We start from the raw sequence: 17,510 nt of genomic DNA, 5'->3' as shown, positions 1-17,510 counted from the left end.
TGAGAACCCTCAGGCACTGCTGGGGGGGGGGGTGGAATAAAATGGTACAGGCCCTTGGGAAGTCGTCCAGCGGTACTTCAGGAAGATAAACTTAGTGGGGCACCTGGGCGGCTCAGTTGGCCGAATGTCGTGATCTCAAGGTAGTAAGATCAAGCCCCGCCAGAGGCGCTATGCTGAGCGTGGATTCTGCTTAGGATTCTGATTCCGTCTCCCTCCACCCTTCCCCAACCTCTGCTGGCACATCCACTCTCTCTGTCTCTAAAACAAAACAAAACAAAAACCTTAAAGAAAAAAAAAAAATAAACCTAGAGTCACCGTATGACCCAGCCATTCAACCTCTAAGTCTTTACGCAATAGGAACGAAAACATTTGTGCGTACAAGGACGTGTAGCAGCAGCATTCATAAAATAGTGTGACCAAATAGAACATATTCAAGAACTTTGAAACAAATGCAGATTAAATTTGTAGAGGATAAATGATGTTTCCTGCAGTTTTGTTTTTAAGTAGGCAAGATCAGACAGACGCCTGTACAAGAAGTTGTTTAGAAAGTAATTAAGAGGGGCTCCTGGGTGCCTCAGTGGGTTAAAGCCTCTGCCTTCGGCTCGGTTCTTGATCTCGGGGTCCTGGGATTGAGCCCCACATGGGGCTTTCTGCTCGGCGGGGAGGCTGCTTCCCTCTCTGTCTCTGCCTGCCTTTCTGCCTGTTTGTGATCTCTCTCTCTGTCAAATAAAATCTTAAAAAAAAAAAAAAAGTAATTAAGAATAGAAAAAAGAAATGGGGCATTTGAGACTCTTGTTGACGGGGCCAGGCTATAAACTGAAGGCCGAAATGGGGGGTGGGGGTACCCACTGCTTCCACGGAGGATCCGTTTTCTTTGGGTGGGGTACGTCGAGGAGGACCTGCGTGCTGATGGCCTAGTCAGGAGCTCTGTGTGGAGGTCACGGAGACAGGGCCCAGGAGTGCGTGAGGAACTGGCATGGTCTTCCAGCCTAGAGAGGCGCCATGAGGGGGAAGGACGTGGTCTGGACTGGAGGCAGGAGTGGACTTGTTGTCCCCTCGGCCATGACCTGGTGGTGGCTGTGAACCCTCCGAGAGGCACCTTAGTGTTTCCCTCCACAGTCCGTGGACTCCGTTCTTTATTTCAGCTTGGTGGTAATTTTTCAGGACTCTCTAAAACTAAACAGAACTGGTTTATCTTTACGGAGGCTGTGCGGTCTCCCGATTGGATGGGGGGGCCACCAAAGTGGGGCAACCTGGTCAGATGGAGGCTGGGGCCTGGGCAGTGACGAAGTCACGTGGAGCAGAGCAGAGGGGGTGGACGTTTACTGAATGCCCTGCAGGGAGCAGGGGGCAGGACAGCAGAGCAGCGTGGTCTGCCAAGAGCCAGTGCTGGGGGCAGTAGCTACGGGGGAGGGTGGGGAGCGCGCGGGGAGGTGTGGGGACGGATGCAGTTTTCCCTTTCTGGTACCCATGTTCAGGTGTTCGTAGCCCGTTGGTCACCTGGGCTTATGGATGTTTCCGGGCGGGTCGCCTTGGAGCCTGTCTATTCAGCCGGGGGTTGGGGGGGCACTGTGGGCCCGGAATTTGCTGTGGACGATTTTACCAGTTGTCTGGTCCTACCTGGCACTTTACGAGCCGCGGTGTCTGGTATCCAGTGAATATTCGCAGTGACGCGAGTGACCAGGTGTCCAGTCATAGATGTGCTGGGTCTGCACGTCCCTCAGCTGCAGCAGGGTCACCAGCGTGCAATTTCTGTGGACACCACTGGCCCCTTCCCTGATGCACGTCGGACTTAGAGCTTTGCTCTCTGTGACTTCTCGCCGCACCTTCCCCCCCTGGATCTCCTGCATTATTAGCCTGACTTTCACTTCCTTAGCCCTATGGTCCCTGACAGATGCAGCTCAAAAGAAGCATTTTATTATCATATGATGAAACTTTCCTCTCCGGCATATCGTATATAATTTAAGAACTCTAAGTTAGCTGGGGCACCTGGGTGGCTTAGTCAGTTAAGCATCTGACTCTTGGTTTCGGCTCAGGTCATGATCTTGGGGTTGTGGGATTGAGCCCCACATCAGGCTCTATGCTTAGTGGAATCTGCTTGTCTCCCTCTCCTGCTACCCCTCCCCCACTCAAATAATTAAATAAATCTTTTAAAAAAAACCCTCTAAGTTGGCTAACTAGAACTATAATTTCCAGTTACAATTTATACAACAATAGATGGTGCAAGTAGAGATCATTTACTCTAGAAGCCTGGTCGTTGGATTACCGGACTGTCTTCAGTTTTTGCCTTACGGACTAGTTTAGGAGCCCACTACAGTTATTTTCTCTCTTTCATCTCGAGTGACTGCCTGTGTGTGTTCACTTATAATAACTGTCCAACCCACAGTTTTCTTACATTTTTTTAAATAGATAGCAGAGAGAATATTTGAAAGAGATGGTCCAGGGATGCCTGGGGGGCTCAGTCAGTTAAGCGTCCAGTTAAGCGTCCTGGTTTCAGCTCAGGTCATGATCTCAGGGTCCCAAGATCAAGCCCTGTGTCAGGCTCTGCACTCAGTGGGGAATCTACTTGAGATTCTTTCTCCTCTCCCCACCCCCACTCACACACACATGCACATACACTTGTTCTCTCTCATAAATTAATTAATCTTTTCTTTAAAAAGTAAGAGACGGTCTAGGGTTCTAGCATTCTGTGATAGTAGACATGGTATTTTGAAGACCGTTTATGTGAAAGGTCCGTGACATTGTGTTGCTCAACGAGGTCAACCATTTTTTGTTTGGTTTGTTTTTTTTCTTTCTTTCTTAACAGTTTGTCTTTGTGATTGATCTCCTAGGTTCTAATGCCTTCCCGTCATCCTTCTCCAGCCAGACTGGAGTTCAGCCCAGCCTCCACTGAGGAGAGCCCACTTCTCACAGTCCCCACAAGGAGCCCGGATCATGGCGCTCCAACCCGTCCCGCTAGCCTCATCCCTGCTGAGCCCACCCCATCAGAGCAACCTGCATCTCCGACCACTGCTCCCCGGACAGGTAACTGTGGGAACAATACAGCTGGAAGAAAAGTAGCAAACATGCTGTCGAATTACACTAGGGCAACGGTAAGGTTCGCTCGTTCCCTCCCAGTGCGTCGTCAAGCCTCTCTCCTGTGCTAGAAACAGTGCTCCACACCAGCCACGAAAACACGGACTTTGCCTTTTCCCTCAGTGATCTGTAAGGCAGCAAATGCGAGTGACAGGAGAATAGCTGGTTTTCATATCCTGTGGTAAGTGCTGTGACAGGTGCGATGGGAGTGGAGGGAGACACCCCGCCTGACCTTTCAGAAGGGCCAGGAAAGCCTTTCCAGAGGCGATGATGCTGGGATAGAACAAGCCAGCTGACGTGGGGTTGGCGTGTTGTTCAGGTCGGGGCAGCGATGTGTTAAAGCAATAATGATGGTTCTAGTCGGTGAGAACCCACCGAGCGCGGGGCACTGTGGCATTTTTGGGAGCGCTGTCGGGAGGTCAGTCTGGCTGGCGCTGGTCACGTGGGTGAGAGGGAAGGGCAAGGCGTGAATCCGGAGCGGTGAGCGGGGTAAGACTTTGAAAGACCTGTGATGTGTACTAAGGAATTTATGCTTTATCCAGTGAGTGTGGACAATCTCTGAATGAGTTTAAGCAGGAAAATGAAATGATGAGATTTGTTTTCAAGAAAATAACGTGGAGTTGACTGGCGACAAGAGGATCCGTTAGGACTCGAGGGGAGCGGCCGCAAGGATGGGGAGGGGGAAGCAGCCTGAAGAGCTCTCGTGGGGCTGGGATCGCCAGGATTTGGTGAGGGGCTCACTGCAGGACCCCGGGACTCCGAGGTCAGTGAGCGTGTGGGACCGGACGCTAGAGGAGCAGCGGGCCGAAGATGGAGGACCAGGCGGCATCGGCACAGAGACTGAAGGCTTAGGGCACGCGTGGGACCTTCCGGGAGGGTGGCGGGTGAGCTCGAGAGAGGCCTGGGCAGGAACCTGGGAGACGTCATTACCTCAGGAGCTGGAGGGCCGGAAGGAGTCTGCAGAGCTGGCTGAGGGGCCTTGCCAGAGAGGCCGGACAGGAGGAGGAGGACATGGGCTGAGGGAAGGAGAGAGACTTCCATGCAGGAAGGTGTCATGAAAGAGCCAGGGCTCGCGGAGGCCATGGGCAGCACTGAGGAGCTCCCGTTAGAGTTACTAACGAAGGCGATACTGGAGACCTGTTTCCGAAGCTGTTCTGTGGGGATGACCCTCTCTGCCGTGTTGATTTACTTTGATCCTGAGCTAGTGTACAGAGAAAGGTAATAGCAGAAGAGAAGATGTTCGGTGTTCAGGGAGAAGGAAACCAGTCTGGGAAGTAGGATCCTTGGGTTCTCATAGGACCTGTTCAGGGAGGTGTTACAAGCTCAGAAGAAGTGATCATTTTAAAGTCCTTGGAGCCGAACTTGGCACAGTGTAATCTGGTATGTGTGTTTGTTGAAATGAATACATTTAAATTAATTATTGGTGGATCTCTTATTGTTAACTATTCGTGTAACTTTGAGCAATTACTTGACCTTTATAGGCTCAGTTCCCTCGTCTGTAAAACGATAGGTTGGGACCAGTGTCCCCTTTGGGTCCACAGTTGCTGAATTTCAAGGCAAAGAATTGGGAGAAAGGAGCGCAAGACACCCAGGAGGCCCCTGCAGCCGGCCCAGGAAGGTACTGGAAGGATAGAGTACTGACTGTGAGGACAGGTGCAGTCTTAAGCGAGCCACCTGGCTCCCCAGCATCTCCAAGGAGCTGAGACGTCTTGAACACTCTGCTTAAAAAACAGAAGAAACCAAGGCAAAACTCTTCTTTTCTCTGTGTAATGTCTTGACATGTCTCAACTGTATTTCACAAGTGAGACTGAAGCCAACTGAACACAGCAGTGTTCTGCTGGTTATAGGGAAGGAGAATGAATGTGGTCCTGAGGGCTGTTTTCATGGATAAGTGCTTTGGACGAGCATGAATGTCCCATGGCCTGAGTTAAAATCGCCTTTTTATGGAGGTTGACTGGGTTTTCTCTTGGAAAGCTTCCAAGAGCAAAGCCGTCAGCGGTAATTCACGAGGCTGCTATCAGAATTGAGCAGCGTGTGACTTATGATCCAGAAACACGATTACACTCAGTTTTAAATAAAAATAGCACATACCAGGGAGTCAAGAAGTGCTGATGATAAGTGAGGAAAGAGAGTCAACCCACACAGGAACCCTTGTTACCCAACACTGTGCTCAGTCAGCCCAAATCATACTTTTCTTCACCTTGTCAATGCCCATGGATGAATGAAAATTTATGAAATCTGGCCTGCAATGGAATATAGGTCATGGTATGGTTACTAGCCAGAGGAAGGATGTGTCTTAGATAAGATCAGAGAGAGAGCGATTACAGAAATATGTTCTGTTATCTTATCTAAAAAAAAAAAAATCTAGGGATGCCTGGGTGGCTTAGTTGGTTAAGCATCTGTCTTCGGCTCAGGTCATGATCTCAGGATCCTGGGATCGAGCCCCGGGTCAGGCTGCCTGCTCAGTGGGGAGCCTGCTGCTCCCTCTGCCTCTCCTCTCTGTCTCTCGTGAATAAATAAAATCTTAAAAAAATGAGTAAATAAGTAACATATCTGTCGTCGGGCAGTAGTATAACATCATTATTGTGTGTAAAGGACTGTACCGTTTCCAATCAACTTGCAGTGAAAGAACTCTCGGTGTGGGCTGGCGAGAATCAAATCGTGACTTTGCCGGAGCACGAGGTGGAACTGAAGGCTTCTGTCGTGCCCGCGCCGCCTGCAGGTGAGAGCTTGCCTCCCCTCTGTGACAGCAGAGGCCAGTCACCCTCCGCCCGGCTTCGAGGGTTACTCACAGCAGCACGGCGAGAGGTCGCCCCGAGGGCCGGGGGTGCGGATGAGGCTTTGGTGGTCGTAAGCACTCGACCCTACGGAAGTAGCTGAAAGTGGAGGGAAAACGTGGGAGACTGACCACAGGGCCGAGCCTTCGTCAGTCAGGACACAGAGTCACGCGTTGCTGAGGACACGAGGCGAGGGGCGTGTCAGAGCAGGAGAGGTGTCCCCGACCCAGAGTCTGACCTGCGGCGACCCCCTGCAGCTGGGAAGATTGCCCCGTGAGGAGACGGGCAGTGTCCCCGGAGCTCCTCTGACAGGACAGTGCTGCCCACGGGGCTCTGAGGTTCTCAGGACACCCCACAACAGCTCTTCAAAACATGTTGCTCAAAATGCCCTTTCTTCGGCTTGAGCAACGCTCTCCCCTTCAGCCAACATGGGCGCTGTGCCCTGACCTGTCAGACGTATTCTTTCTCAGGGTATGTTCGCTCTTGTCGTGTTGAATGCTTCTCATTCAGCTCAGTTCCTTCGTGTCCCCCCAGTCACATATGGGTTGGCCTCAGCGCAGAGATGGTATTTGGCATTTGCCTTGAGAGCCGTTGGCTGAGGCCCTTCACCCTTGAACTGCTAGTGTCTCACGGTGGGAGACAACTCCGTCTTCATACGGGAGGTTTAGTCCGTGTTTGTGTCCTTAAACCCCCGCAACAGACGCTACAAACGGAGGTCTCCTTGCCTTTCATTAGAAGGAGGAGAAGTACAGTGGATTACACCTTGTGGAAGTGTCTGTGTAGACAGTCACCCTGAAAGGAAAGCCATCAAATGCTGCATGTGAGATCGGGGACACGATTTTCTTTTTTTCACTTCCTCCATTTCATGAGTTTTCCATAAGCTGTATGTTCTTCTAATGAAACAGAAATTTTACCTTAAAAGGGTAGGAAACCTTGCTATCCCTTACCTGGCTGAGCGCTGGCGGCAGAGTTCAGAGTCTCGGGTACCCCTCCTGCTGGAGTCGGGGCTGTCATCCTCTTCCCTCCAGATGGCCTACGGCGACCTTTCCGAACCCGTGACTACTCGTATTTCTTTTTTCTCTCTCAGAAACCACCTACAGCTATGAATGGAGTTTAGTAAGCCACCCTGGAGACTACCAAGATGGAATAAAAGAAAGACACACGCAAACTCTTAATCTCTCTCACGTGAGTCACTGGACACTGGTTGTCTCTGATGTCCCCGCAGAGAACTCGGTTACCGCTTTAGCTGTCGAACCTGAAATCTGTTTTATGATCAAGGTCAGAAGAAGGTGATAAATGAATAAAGTTCCAACCATGTAGACAGACAGATGGTGAGAGGAGGAGAGAAGACTTTCGGATAACTTGAATTTACTTGAAGGACTTGGCGTATCGGCTTGGAGAAAAGCGGCCGGTTGCCCAGGGGTCTCTGTGGTGAGGCTGCAAAGTCTCTCTTCTAAGTCCCATTCTCTCTTGTTTTCTCTCTCTTTTTTTAATTTCAAAGATTTTATTTATTTATCAGAGAGAGAGCAAGAGAGAGCGTGTGAGCAGAGGGGAAGGGGCAAAGGGAGAGGGAGAAGGAGACTCCCCACTGAGCAGGGAGCCCGCCGCGGGGCTCCATCCCAGAACCCTGAGATCATGACGTGAGCTGAAGGCAGACGCCTCTCTGACTGAGCCCCCCCAGACGCCCCAGTCCTGTTCTTTGCAGGTAGAGACATTCCGGTTATCTCTGCTTCCCAAGCAGGCGCGCTTCTGAGCTGCCAGTAATCCCACCCCAGCTCACAAACGCTCGGGCTGTGAAATATTGCTCCAGCAGGTCCGCCCCTCCCCAGAAGAAACCCGCCCCCCTCCTGGACCAGGAGCAGGAATAAACTGACTGAGCTGCTGGGGGTCTGGTTTCCCACCCGACGATTATCTCTTCTTTGTTCCTGAGGCCACACAGCGGTGGGGGCAGCGGGAGCTCCCCTCTCCCTGCGTCACGGAGCCCGGCTGCTCCGAGTGTGGCACCCAGACCGCTGACCGCCGAGCACACGAGTTCACCAGCTGCTGCCCTCGGCTGCTCTGGCCCCTGAGCGTCTGTGACGAGGCCGTGGGCCTTTCTGGGTGACCTTCGAGCTGGGGGTAGTGTGTGCACCGCCCCAAGGAGACGCCCCCCAGCCCCTGCGCTCTGCTCGCTCCAGGACAGCGGCTCCTGCGAGGTGTTCGGACTTCCTAGGCCGCAGACCTGTCCTGTCTTTCGCGTGTTCACCGGCGTCACTTTCTCTGTGTTGCAGTTGTCAGCAGGACTTTATGCCTTCAAAGTAGCAGTGTCTAGTGACAATGCCTTTGGAGAAGGATTTGTCAATGTCACCGTTAAGCCAGGTAAGCCTGCAGGAGAGGATGGCCTCGAGTTGTGCAGCTTTGTCTCCGGTCCGGGTGCCCGAATAACTTTGCAGTCTACTTCCTATTCTTATATTTGGATTCTCTTTTGCTCTTCTGTTTTCCTTCCTGAGTTTTGTGTAATTCTTAGTCCTTGCTTAACCCTGCTGTTCAAGGTTGCCGGGTTACCGCTGGCCTGAGGGTAGCGATCTGCTGGCCCTTTGCCTTCTCTGCGGCCGCCTCTGTTTCCCTTCCCCGTGACCCAGCCTCGCCTTCTGCAGGGGTGTGGTGCGCCTTTCAGACACCGTCAGCTGAGCCCCCCAGGGGGCAGTGAGCGCTCAGGCCGCCACCCGCCCACAGGACAGCACATTTGTATGAACTAGACACAGGGGCCCATAGTCCAGGTGGGCACAGCCTGCACACCCGAGGAGGCCCACCTCTCTGCCTGCTCTGCCTCCCAGCCAGCCCTCGGGCTTTGCCCATTCAGCCAGAGCTTTACTCCGGGCCGGAGCGTGGTGTTGGGGTCCCCGGGGTGGGGGTACCTGCGGTGGAAGAGTTAAGCCCCAGGTGACCGTCGTAGGAGCTGGAACCGTACTCCACTCCTCCTCGCCTTCTCCTCATGGTCTGTGATGACGCCCTGTGTTATTAATACCCACGGTCCCTGAGCCCGCGCTTGCCCACGGAAATGTAAATCTTCAGACAAGCCCCTAAAACTTAACAGGAAGGTTCCAGAACTTTGGGAAATAATCTCCACAGTTGAGGTCTGTAGGATAAATGCCTTTTTCTTTTTTCTTCTTCTTCCTCTTTTTTTTTTTTTTAAGATTTTATTTATTGGGATGCCTGTATGGCTTAGTCGGTTAAGCGTCTGCCTTCGGCTCAGGTCTTGGTCCCGGGGTCCTGGGATCGAGTTCCACATCAGGTTCCCTGCTCAGCAAGGAGTCTGTTTGTTCCTCTCTCTTTACTCCTCTCCTCTATGTGTGCTCACTCTGACAAATAAATACAATAAAGTAAGATAAAATAGGAAACAAAGATTTTATTTATTAGAGGGAGAGAGTGTGAAAGCGCAAGAGAGACTGGGCGGACTCCCCGCTGAATGAGAAGCCCTATGCAGACTCGATCCCGGGACCCTGGGATCATGACCCGAACCTAAGGCAGATGTTTAAGCAACTGAGCCACCCACGCGCCCCAGGATAAACACCTTCTGACAGGATGTTTAAAACCAATTTTTATTTATTTATTTTATTTGTTTTTTTAAAAGATTTTATTTATTTGTTTGACAGAGCAAGATCACAAGTAGGCAGAGAGGCAGAGGGGGAGGGGGAAGCAGGCTCCCCGCTGAGCAGAGAGCCCGATGTGGGGCTTGATCCCAGGACCCTGAGATCATGACCTGAGCCGAAGGCAGAGGCTTAACTCACTGAGCCACCCAGGCACCCCTAAAACCAACTTTTAAAAAGCAGATGATTTAATGGGGTTATGATCTGTGCTCAGTCAGTGTCCTTTTCTCTCTCACACAGCTGGAAGAGTCAACCTGCCCCCCACAGCGGTGGTGTCTCCCGAGACGCAAGTGCTCACCCTGCCTCTGACGTCAGCCTTCATCGACGGCAGCCGTGGGTATCTGTGACACTCAGGGCCTCTCTGCCCTGCGTGCTGCAAGGTTTCGTGGTGCTGGGAGGGCTCACACACCCGTGCGGACGCAGTGGCGTCTCTGTCGTTGGGTGCGTGGCTCACAGCCCTTGGGCCCCTTCGTCGCAGCCCCTGCCCCGTGCTCCCCTTGCAGTCAGCTGTGACCCAGCTGTCCATGGAGACTTCTTCAGGGCCTAGCTGTTTGTTCTGGAAGTAAAGCAATTCCTAGAGAATCTCCTTTTGATGAGGTATATGTGGTGAACAACTGGAAAATCACTTGAACAGAAGAATGGTTGCCTTCGTCTAGGGTGGGCGGTGCTTGTTCCTTCAGTCGGACATCATTCCTTCTCCTCTGTGTGAGACGGGGCGCGTCTGACTCCGGGCGTCCGTGCCCATGAGAATGGATGAAAACATTCCCTGTGTTTGACAGTATGTTAATATAGACAGATGCAGATCTGTGACCGTGTACAACAAGATACGTTCAGTCTCAGTGTACCCGGTCTTTGCATTTATGTACATTTAACCACAAAGCTACTGCCACACCCTGTGGCGTCCGGAGTGGTTGCGTTGGTCGGTGGGAGAAGGGTAACTGTCCGCTGCTGGGGCTGCTCCGCTTCGCAATCTGCAGCCACACCGAAGTCACACTGACGTGATCATCTGTGCCCACTCAGATATACATAGCCTCCTGACATGTCCTCCTTACAGCATGGAAACAAAGCGTAGTTTAGATGAAAATATTTACGTGAGGAAACGTAGCACGCTTTGATTTCTCCAACACCGGATGGTTTAGGTACAGGAAACTGGGATGATTAATCTGTCACTTGAACTAGTTTGTTCTTTAACTGAGTTGGATGCAGCCGGCTCCCTTCCAGCTCTGTCTCTGTGACTCTATGGAACACATTTTGTTTGCTCTCTTCTAAAGCAGAAAAGGGAAGTTTTCTTGTAGGATATTCCTTTTCTGTGGATTTACACTTTAATGATGTCGGTAGGAAAGGTGTATTGTATTTATATGTAAGCATCTCTTAATTCTTTTTTTTTTTCTTAAAGATTTTATTTATCTGTTTGACAGAGGGAGATCACAAGCAGGCAGGTAGAGAGAGAGGGGGAAGCAGTCTGCCTGCTGAGCAGAGAGCCCAATGCGGGACTCAGTCTCGGGACCCTGAGATCATGACCTGAGCTGAAGGCAGAGGCTTTACCCACTGAGCCACCCAGGCGCCCCACATCTCTTAATTCTTTGTCAGTCTGTCAGTTCAGATACCTTTGGAAAATGCTAGAAAGTTATCACATGCGTTGTTGAGATGAGTAGAAGTAGCATTTCAATGTGGTACATCTGCTTGATTCCTGTTCTTAAAAAAGCAAGAGTGCCTGGCACTGTGGGTTTTTTTTGGTTTTGGGGGGTTTTTTTGGTCTTAGTTCACAACTGAGTGAAAACAGCCTCACTCAAATCTGATGGAAATTCAGGAGGAAAATAATGATGACAGTTTAGGGAGAAGAAGAAATCCTGCTAGCACATAAGACATATCCATTGAAATCTATATAATTAAATAATTTCATGCAAAAACAAATTTAAGCATGAAGATGATAAATTACAAAATTTATGTTTTACTGTTGTTGCATTTCATTCTAGCCTTCAATTATTTTTTAAATTATTTTTATTAACATATAAGGTATTACTAGCCCCAGGGGTACAGGTCTGTGAATCATCAAGCTTACACAATTCACAGCACTCACCATAGCACATACCCTCCCCAGTGCCCATCAGCCAGCTACCCTATCCTTAGCCCCCCACCCCCCAGCAACCCTCAGTGTGTTTCATGAGATTAAGAGTCTCTTATGGTTTGTCTCCTTCCTGATCCCCTCTTGTTTCATTTTTTCCTTCCCTACCCCCTACATCCCCCTGCCCTGCCTCTCAAATTCCTCATATCAGAGAGATCATATGATTAGCCTTCACTTATTTTTAAATCTTTCTAGAAAGTACAGATGACACTAAAATCGTGAGTTATCGCTGGGAAGAAATTAGTGGCCCCTCCCGAGAGGAGAAGACCCCAGCTGACTCCCCTGTCCTCCGTCTGTCTAACCTCATCCCCGGAAACTACACTTTCAGGCAAGTGGTTTCCCTACCTTTGCTGTGCTTTCCGAACGTGTGTTGTGGCTGTTTGCTCAAACTGATGCCTCTACCCTACGCTGGGCTTCTTTTCGTTGTGATCAAGAGGTCAAGGCCAATTACGTTTCCTTGGGAGTTTTGGTTGACATCCACTTTCGACTGACATGCTCGTGGATGACTCTGAATTAGAAGTGCCTGTTTGTTGGAAACATTTGGTTTTGGTTGTCAGGAATGGTCCACGGATGGCCTCTTCTTGCTGTGTCGTTATGTGACAGAAATTGTATATCTTCAAAGTGAGGCAGGGTTGTATGATTTATGTGTTTCTTAGTCTTTTTCTTTTCGTAACTTTTAAGGATATAACTGAAGTGTAATAAAATATGCATGTTTAAGGTATAACACTTGATGAGTTTTGACATGGGAATATCCGGAAAACCATCATCACAATCAAGATAAGAAACATGCCCCTCAACCTGGAAGTCTCCTCATGCCCCTTGGGTTTCCGTCTCTCTCTCCACTCTGTCCTTGGGTAACCCTTGAACTGCTTTCTGTCAGTTTAAATTATTTTGTACTGTCTAAAATTTTACATAAATGGAATCATGTGATATGTACTCCTTTTTACCCGTGTTGTCTTCCTCTCTGCAAATGATTTCAATTCATTCGTGTTGTCTCTATCGAGTCTGTTCCTTTTTATTGCTGAGTACTATTCCTCTCTGTGGGTGCCACAATTTATTTATCCTTCCATCCAGTATGGACATCTGGGCTCTTTGCAGCTTTGAACTACTACAAATAAAGCTGCCACTGACCTTCATTTTAAGTCTTCGCATGGACAGATATTTTCATTTTTGTGGGGTAAATTGTGGAGTAGTGGGAAGGTCCGGTTCTAAGGTGAGTTTGTGTTTAACATTTTAAGAAATTGCCAAACTCTTTCCCAAGGTGGGTGCACCAAAGTCCATTCCCACCTTCAGTATATGAACATTCCAGTCTCCATGTCCTCACCAATACTTGCTATAGTCAGTCTTTTTAATTTTATTTAATTTAATGAGTGGTAGTATCTCATTATGGTTTTAATTTGCATTTTCCTGATGACTAATGATATTAAGCATATTTTCAGCTGCTTACTGGTCATTCATATACTTATTCTGTGACGTATCCCTTTCCTATTTTATTTTTTTAAATGTTCCCTTTATTTTTTTAAGTGAACTACCCCAACATGGAGCTCGAACTCATGACCCTAAGACTAAGGATCGCACATGCTCTATCAACTGAGCCACCAGGTGCCCCTCCTTTCCTTATTTAAAAAATTGCGTTGTCTGTCTTATTTAATTTGAAGAGTCCTTATACATTCTTTTTAAAGGGTTTTTATTTATTTATTTGACACAGAGAGAGATTGGGCATACAAGTAGGGGGAGCAGCAGCAGAGGGAGAGGAAGAAGCTGTCTTCCTGCTGAGCAGGGAGCCCAGCATGGGGCTCGATCCCAGCACTCTGGGATCATGACCTGAGCCAAAGGCAGAGGCTTAATCGCCTGAGCCACCCAGGCACCCCAAGTCTTTATACATTCTGAAACAAGCTCATTATTTTATGTATGTGTTGTGGATATTTCCTGCCAGCATATGATTTTTTTTTTTTAATGTTTCAATAGCTTCTCAACCTTTTGGCTAAGATCAACTGTATTATCTTAATCTTCGAAAGAGCAGGAATTTTATGTTTTGATGAAGTCTAATTCATCAATTCTTTTTCTTTTTCATGCTTTTTGTGTTCTAATTAAGTAATCTTTGCCTGTCCTAAGATAGTGAAGATTTCCTCCTATGTTTTTTCTAGAACTTCTATAGTTCTAGGTTTTTATATTTAGATCTATGATGTCTTTTGAGTTACTTTTATGTATTGTGTGGTATTTTTGAATGTTTAATCAACCTTGCATTCATGGGGTAAATGGTATTTGCTCATGATATCCTTTTTATATAGCATTGGATTAAATTTGCTAATATTTTGGTAAGGATTTTTTGTCTACATGAGAGATATTGGTTAATGCTATTCTCTCTTTTTTTTGCAATGTCTGTGTCAACTTTGGGTATGAGGATCACACTGGCCTAATGAAACAAGGTGGCCTGTGATCTATTCTCTTCTACTTTCTGAAACATTTGTGAACAGCTGGTAGTATTTCTTCCTTGAATGTTTGATAAAATTCCCAGTGAAATCACTAGGTCTGGAGTTTTCTTTCTGGGAAAGTTTTGGATAGCAAATGCAGTTTTTAAAATAGTTGTACGGCTATTTATATTTTCTGTTGCTTTTTTTTTTTTCTTGTGTAGGATTTTGGTAAGTTGTATTTTGCAAGAAAATTGTCTGTTTCATCTAATTTTGTCAAATTTGTTGGCACAAAGGGTTTTATAGTATTTTCATATTATCCTTTCATACTCATTAGATCTGTGGTGATAACCCCTTTTTCATTTACTTTATTGGTGACCTATGTTATCTCTTTTTTTCTGATCAATCTAATTATGAATTTTGTTAGTTTTGTTTATCTTTCCAAAGAACCCCTAACCGGAGCTGTGTTAATTTTGTCTATTTTCTAAGTTGTTGGTTTCTGCTTATATCTTTATTATTTCTTTACTTCTATTAACTTTTGATTCACTTTGCTCTAAGTTCTTAGAGTAGAATCTTGGATCATTCATATTAGATCGCCCTTAAATGTCTATAAAACTTTTAAAGCTTTAATTTTCTTCTAAGTACTCTTTAATTGCATCCTACATATTTAAACTTAACTATATTTTTAAGAATCTACTGATTTCAGAGCAGTCCACCTGTCCATGCATCCATATATTTATGAATCTCCCGAAGTCTGCGTAGGTTTAGAAACTCCCAAGCATCTGACTGGATTCATCTTTGACTAAACCGTTCACAGAGGTACTCTGGAGTGTTTTACATTGTCCATGTGTCATGAAAACATTTGTTTTGGTTTATTCGAAATCTCGGCGTAAGAAGTAGTTTACCCCATTAGGATGGCCATTATTTTTAAAAAATGGAAAATAAGCGTTGGTGAGGATGTGGTGTCGTGGGAACCCTTGGGCGCTGCTGGTAGGAAAGTAAAATGGTGCGCCCATGTGGAGACTAGCGTGGCAGCTCCTCACACATCTGCCATGGGATTGCCGTGTCTGCAGTCGCGCTTCTAGGTGTGTACGCAGCGGGACTGGCAGCAGGGGCTCCGACAGATGCTTGTACACTCGTGGTCTGTTTGGGTTGTTATAACAAGACTACTGTCAATTGGGTGGCTTCTAAATGACAGAAATTTGTGTCTCATGGGCAGTGCAAGGGCAGACTGGGCAGTACAAGATCAAGGTGCTGGCGGATTGGGTGTGTGGTGAAGGCCCGTTCCCTGGTTTACAGGTGGCCGTCTTCTCCCTGTGCCCTCACATGGCAGGAGGGGTGCGGGTGTCTCCGAGGTCTCTTACAAGGGCGCTAATCCCATTCTCTGCCCTCATGACCTAATCACCTCTTGAAGGCCCCACTCCAAGTACCAGTCACATTACGGATTAGGTTTCATCTTAAGAATTTAAGCAGGGGGTACACGGATACTCAGTCTATAACTTCACCAATGTTCATGCCACTTTATGAGGTGCTTTTGATTCTTTTTTTAAAATTTCAACTTTTTATTTAAATTCTAGTTAGCCAACATATAATGTAATGTTGGTTTTAGGAGTAGAATTCATTGATTCATCACTTACATGTAACACCCAGTGCTCATTACATCACGTGCCCTCCTTAATGCTCCTTAATGCTCATCACCCAGTTACCCCGTCCTCTGCATTCTCCTGCCCTCCAGCAACCCTCAGTTTGTTCTCTGAAGTTCAGAGTCTCCCATGGTTTGCCTCCCTCTCTCTTAATTTTTTTTCTTCCTTCCCCTATGTCCATCTGTTTTGTTTCTTAAATTCCACATATGAGTGAAATCATATGATTTTGTCTTTCTCTGACTTATTTCACTTAACATAGTACTTTCTAGCTCCATCCACGTCGTTGCAAGTGGCAAGAATTCATCCTTTCTGATGGCTGAGTAATATTCCATTTTATCTATATCTATATCTATCTATCTATATATATGTGTGTATATATATCTACCTACCTACCACATCTGCTTTATCCATTCATCAGCCGATGGACATTTGGGCTGCTTCCATAATTTGGCTATTGTTGATAATATTGCTATAAACAACGGGGTGCATGTGCCCCTTTGAATTAGTATTTTTGTATCCTTTGGATAAATAACTAGTAGTGCAGTTGCTGGGTCATAGGGCAGCTCTATTTTTAACTTTTTGAGGAATCTCCACACTGTTTTCCAGAGGGGCTGCACCAGGTTGCATTCCCACCAACAGCGTAGGAGGGTTCCCCTTTCTCCGCATCTTCGCCAGCATCTGTCCTTTACTGACTCGTTAATTTTAGCCATTCTGACTGGTGTGAGGTGGTATCTCATTGTGGTTTTGATTTGCATTTCCCTGATGCCGAGTGATGTTGAGTACTTTTTCATGTCTGTTGGCCATCTGGTTGTCTTCTTTTCCGAAATGTCTGTTCATGTCTTCTGCCCATTTCTTGATTGGATTATTTGTTCTTTAGGTGTTGAGTTTGATCAGTTCTTTATAGATTTTGCATATTAGCCCTTTATCTGATATGTCATTTGCAAATATCTACTTCCATGCCATAGGTTGCCTTTTAGTCTTGTTGACTTTTTCCTTTGCTATGCAGAAGTTTTTATCTTGATGAGATCCCAGTAGTTCATTTTTGCTTTTGTTTCCCTTGCCTCTGGAGACATGCCTAGTGACAAGTTGCTCTGGCCAAGGTCACAGAGGTTGCTGCCCATTGCTCTCTAGGATTTTGATGGATTCCTATCTCACATTTAGGTGTTTCATCCATTTTGAGTTTATTTTTGTGCGTGGTGTAAGAAAGTGGTCCAGTTTCATTCTTCTGCATGTGGCTGTCCAATTTTTACACCACCATTTGTTGAAGAGACTGTCCTTTTATACTCGATATTCTTTCCTGCCTTGAAGATTAGTGGACCGTAGAGTTGAGGACCCACTTCTGGGGTCTCTATTCTGTTCTACTAATCTGTCTGTTTTTGTGCCAATACCATACTGTTTTGATGATTACAGCTTTGTAATAGAGCTTGAAGTCCAGAATTGTGATACCACTAGGCTTTGCTTTCCTTTCTCAAGAATGCTTTGGCTACTTGGGGTCTTTTGTGGTTCCATACAAGTTTTAGGATTATTTGTTCTAGCTCTGTGAAAAATGCTGGTGATATTTTAATGGGGATTGCATTAAATGTGTAGATTGCTTTGGGTAGTATAGACATTTTAACAATATTTGTTCTTCCAATCCATGCGCATAGAATGTTTTTCCATTTCTTTCTGTCATCTTTGGTTTCTTTTATAAATGTTCTATCGTTTTCAGAGTACAGGTCTTTTACCCCTTTGGTTAGGTTTATTCCTACGTATCTTTTGGTTTTTGGTGCAACTGTAAATGGTATTGAGTCTTTAATTTCTCTTTCTGCTGCTTCATTGTTGGTGTATAGAAATGCGACACCTTCTGCGTG

The 17,510-nt window shown here is 47.0% G+C and overlaps 1 protein-coding gene across 1 annotated transcript in view; it reads left to right on the top strand.

Moving 5' to 3' along the window:
* The window catches only part of KIAA0319, a gene marked incomplete at its 5' end in the record, with an annotated part of 57,150 nt that overhangs the window by 7,658 nt on the left and 31,982 nt on the right, over positions 1–17,510 (top strand). Inside the window, 6 exons of the mRNA XM_080805966.1 lie at positions 2,832–3,024; positions 5,699–5,797; positions 6,940–7,037; positions 8,123–8,210; positions 9,722–9,814; positions 11,802–11,934. Of these exons, the coding sequence (XP_080662092.1) occupies positions 2,832–3,024; positions 5,699–5,797; positions 6,940–7,037; positions 8,123–8,210; positions 9,722–9,814; positions 11,802–11,934 (704 nt within the window). The remainder of the gene's footprint in view (positions 1–2,831; positions 3,025–5,698; positions 5,798–6,939; positions 7,038–8,122; positions 8,211–9,721; positions 9,815–11,801; positions 11,935–17,510) is intronic.

This window comes from Martes martes (genome assembly GCF_963455335.1).
Source record: "Martes martes genome assembly, chromosome: 6".
NCBI lineage: Eukaryota > Metazoa > Chordata > Mammalia > Carnivora > Mustelidae > Martes > Martes martes.
Note: the sequence above shows the minus strand (reverse complement) of the source record. Positions and strands in the feature narration are given on the sequence as shown.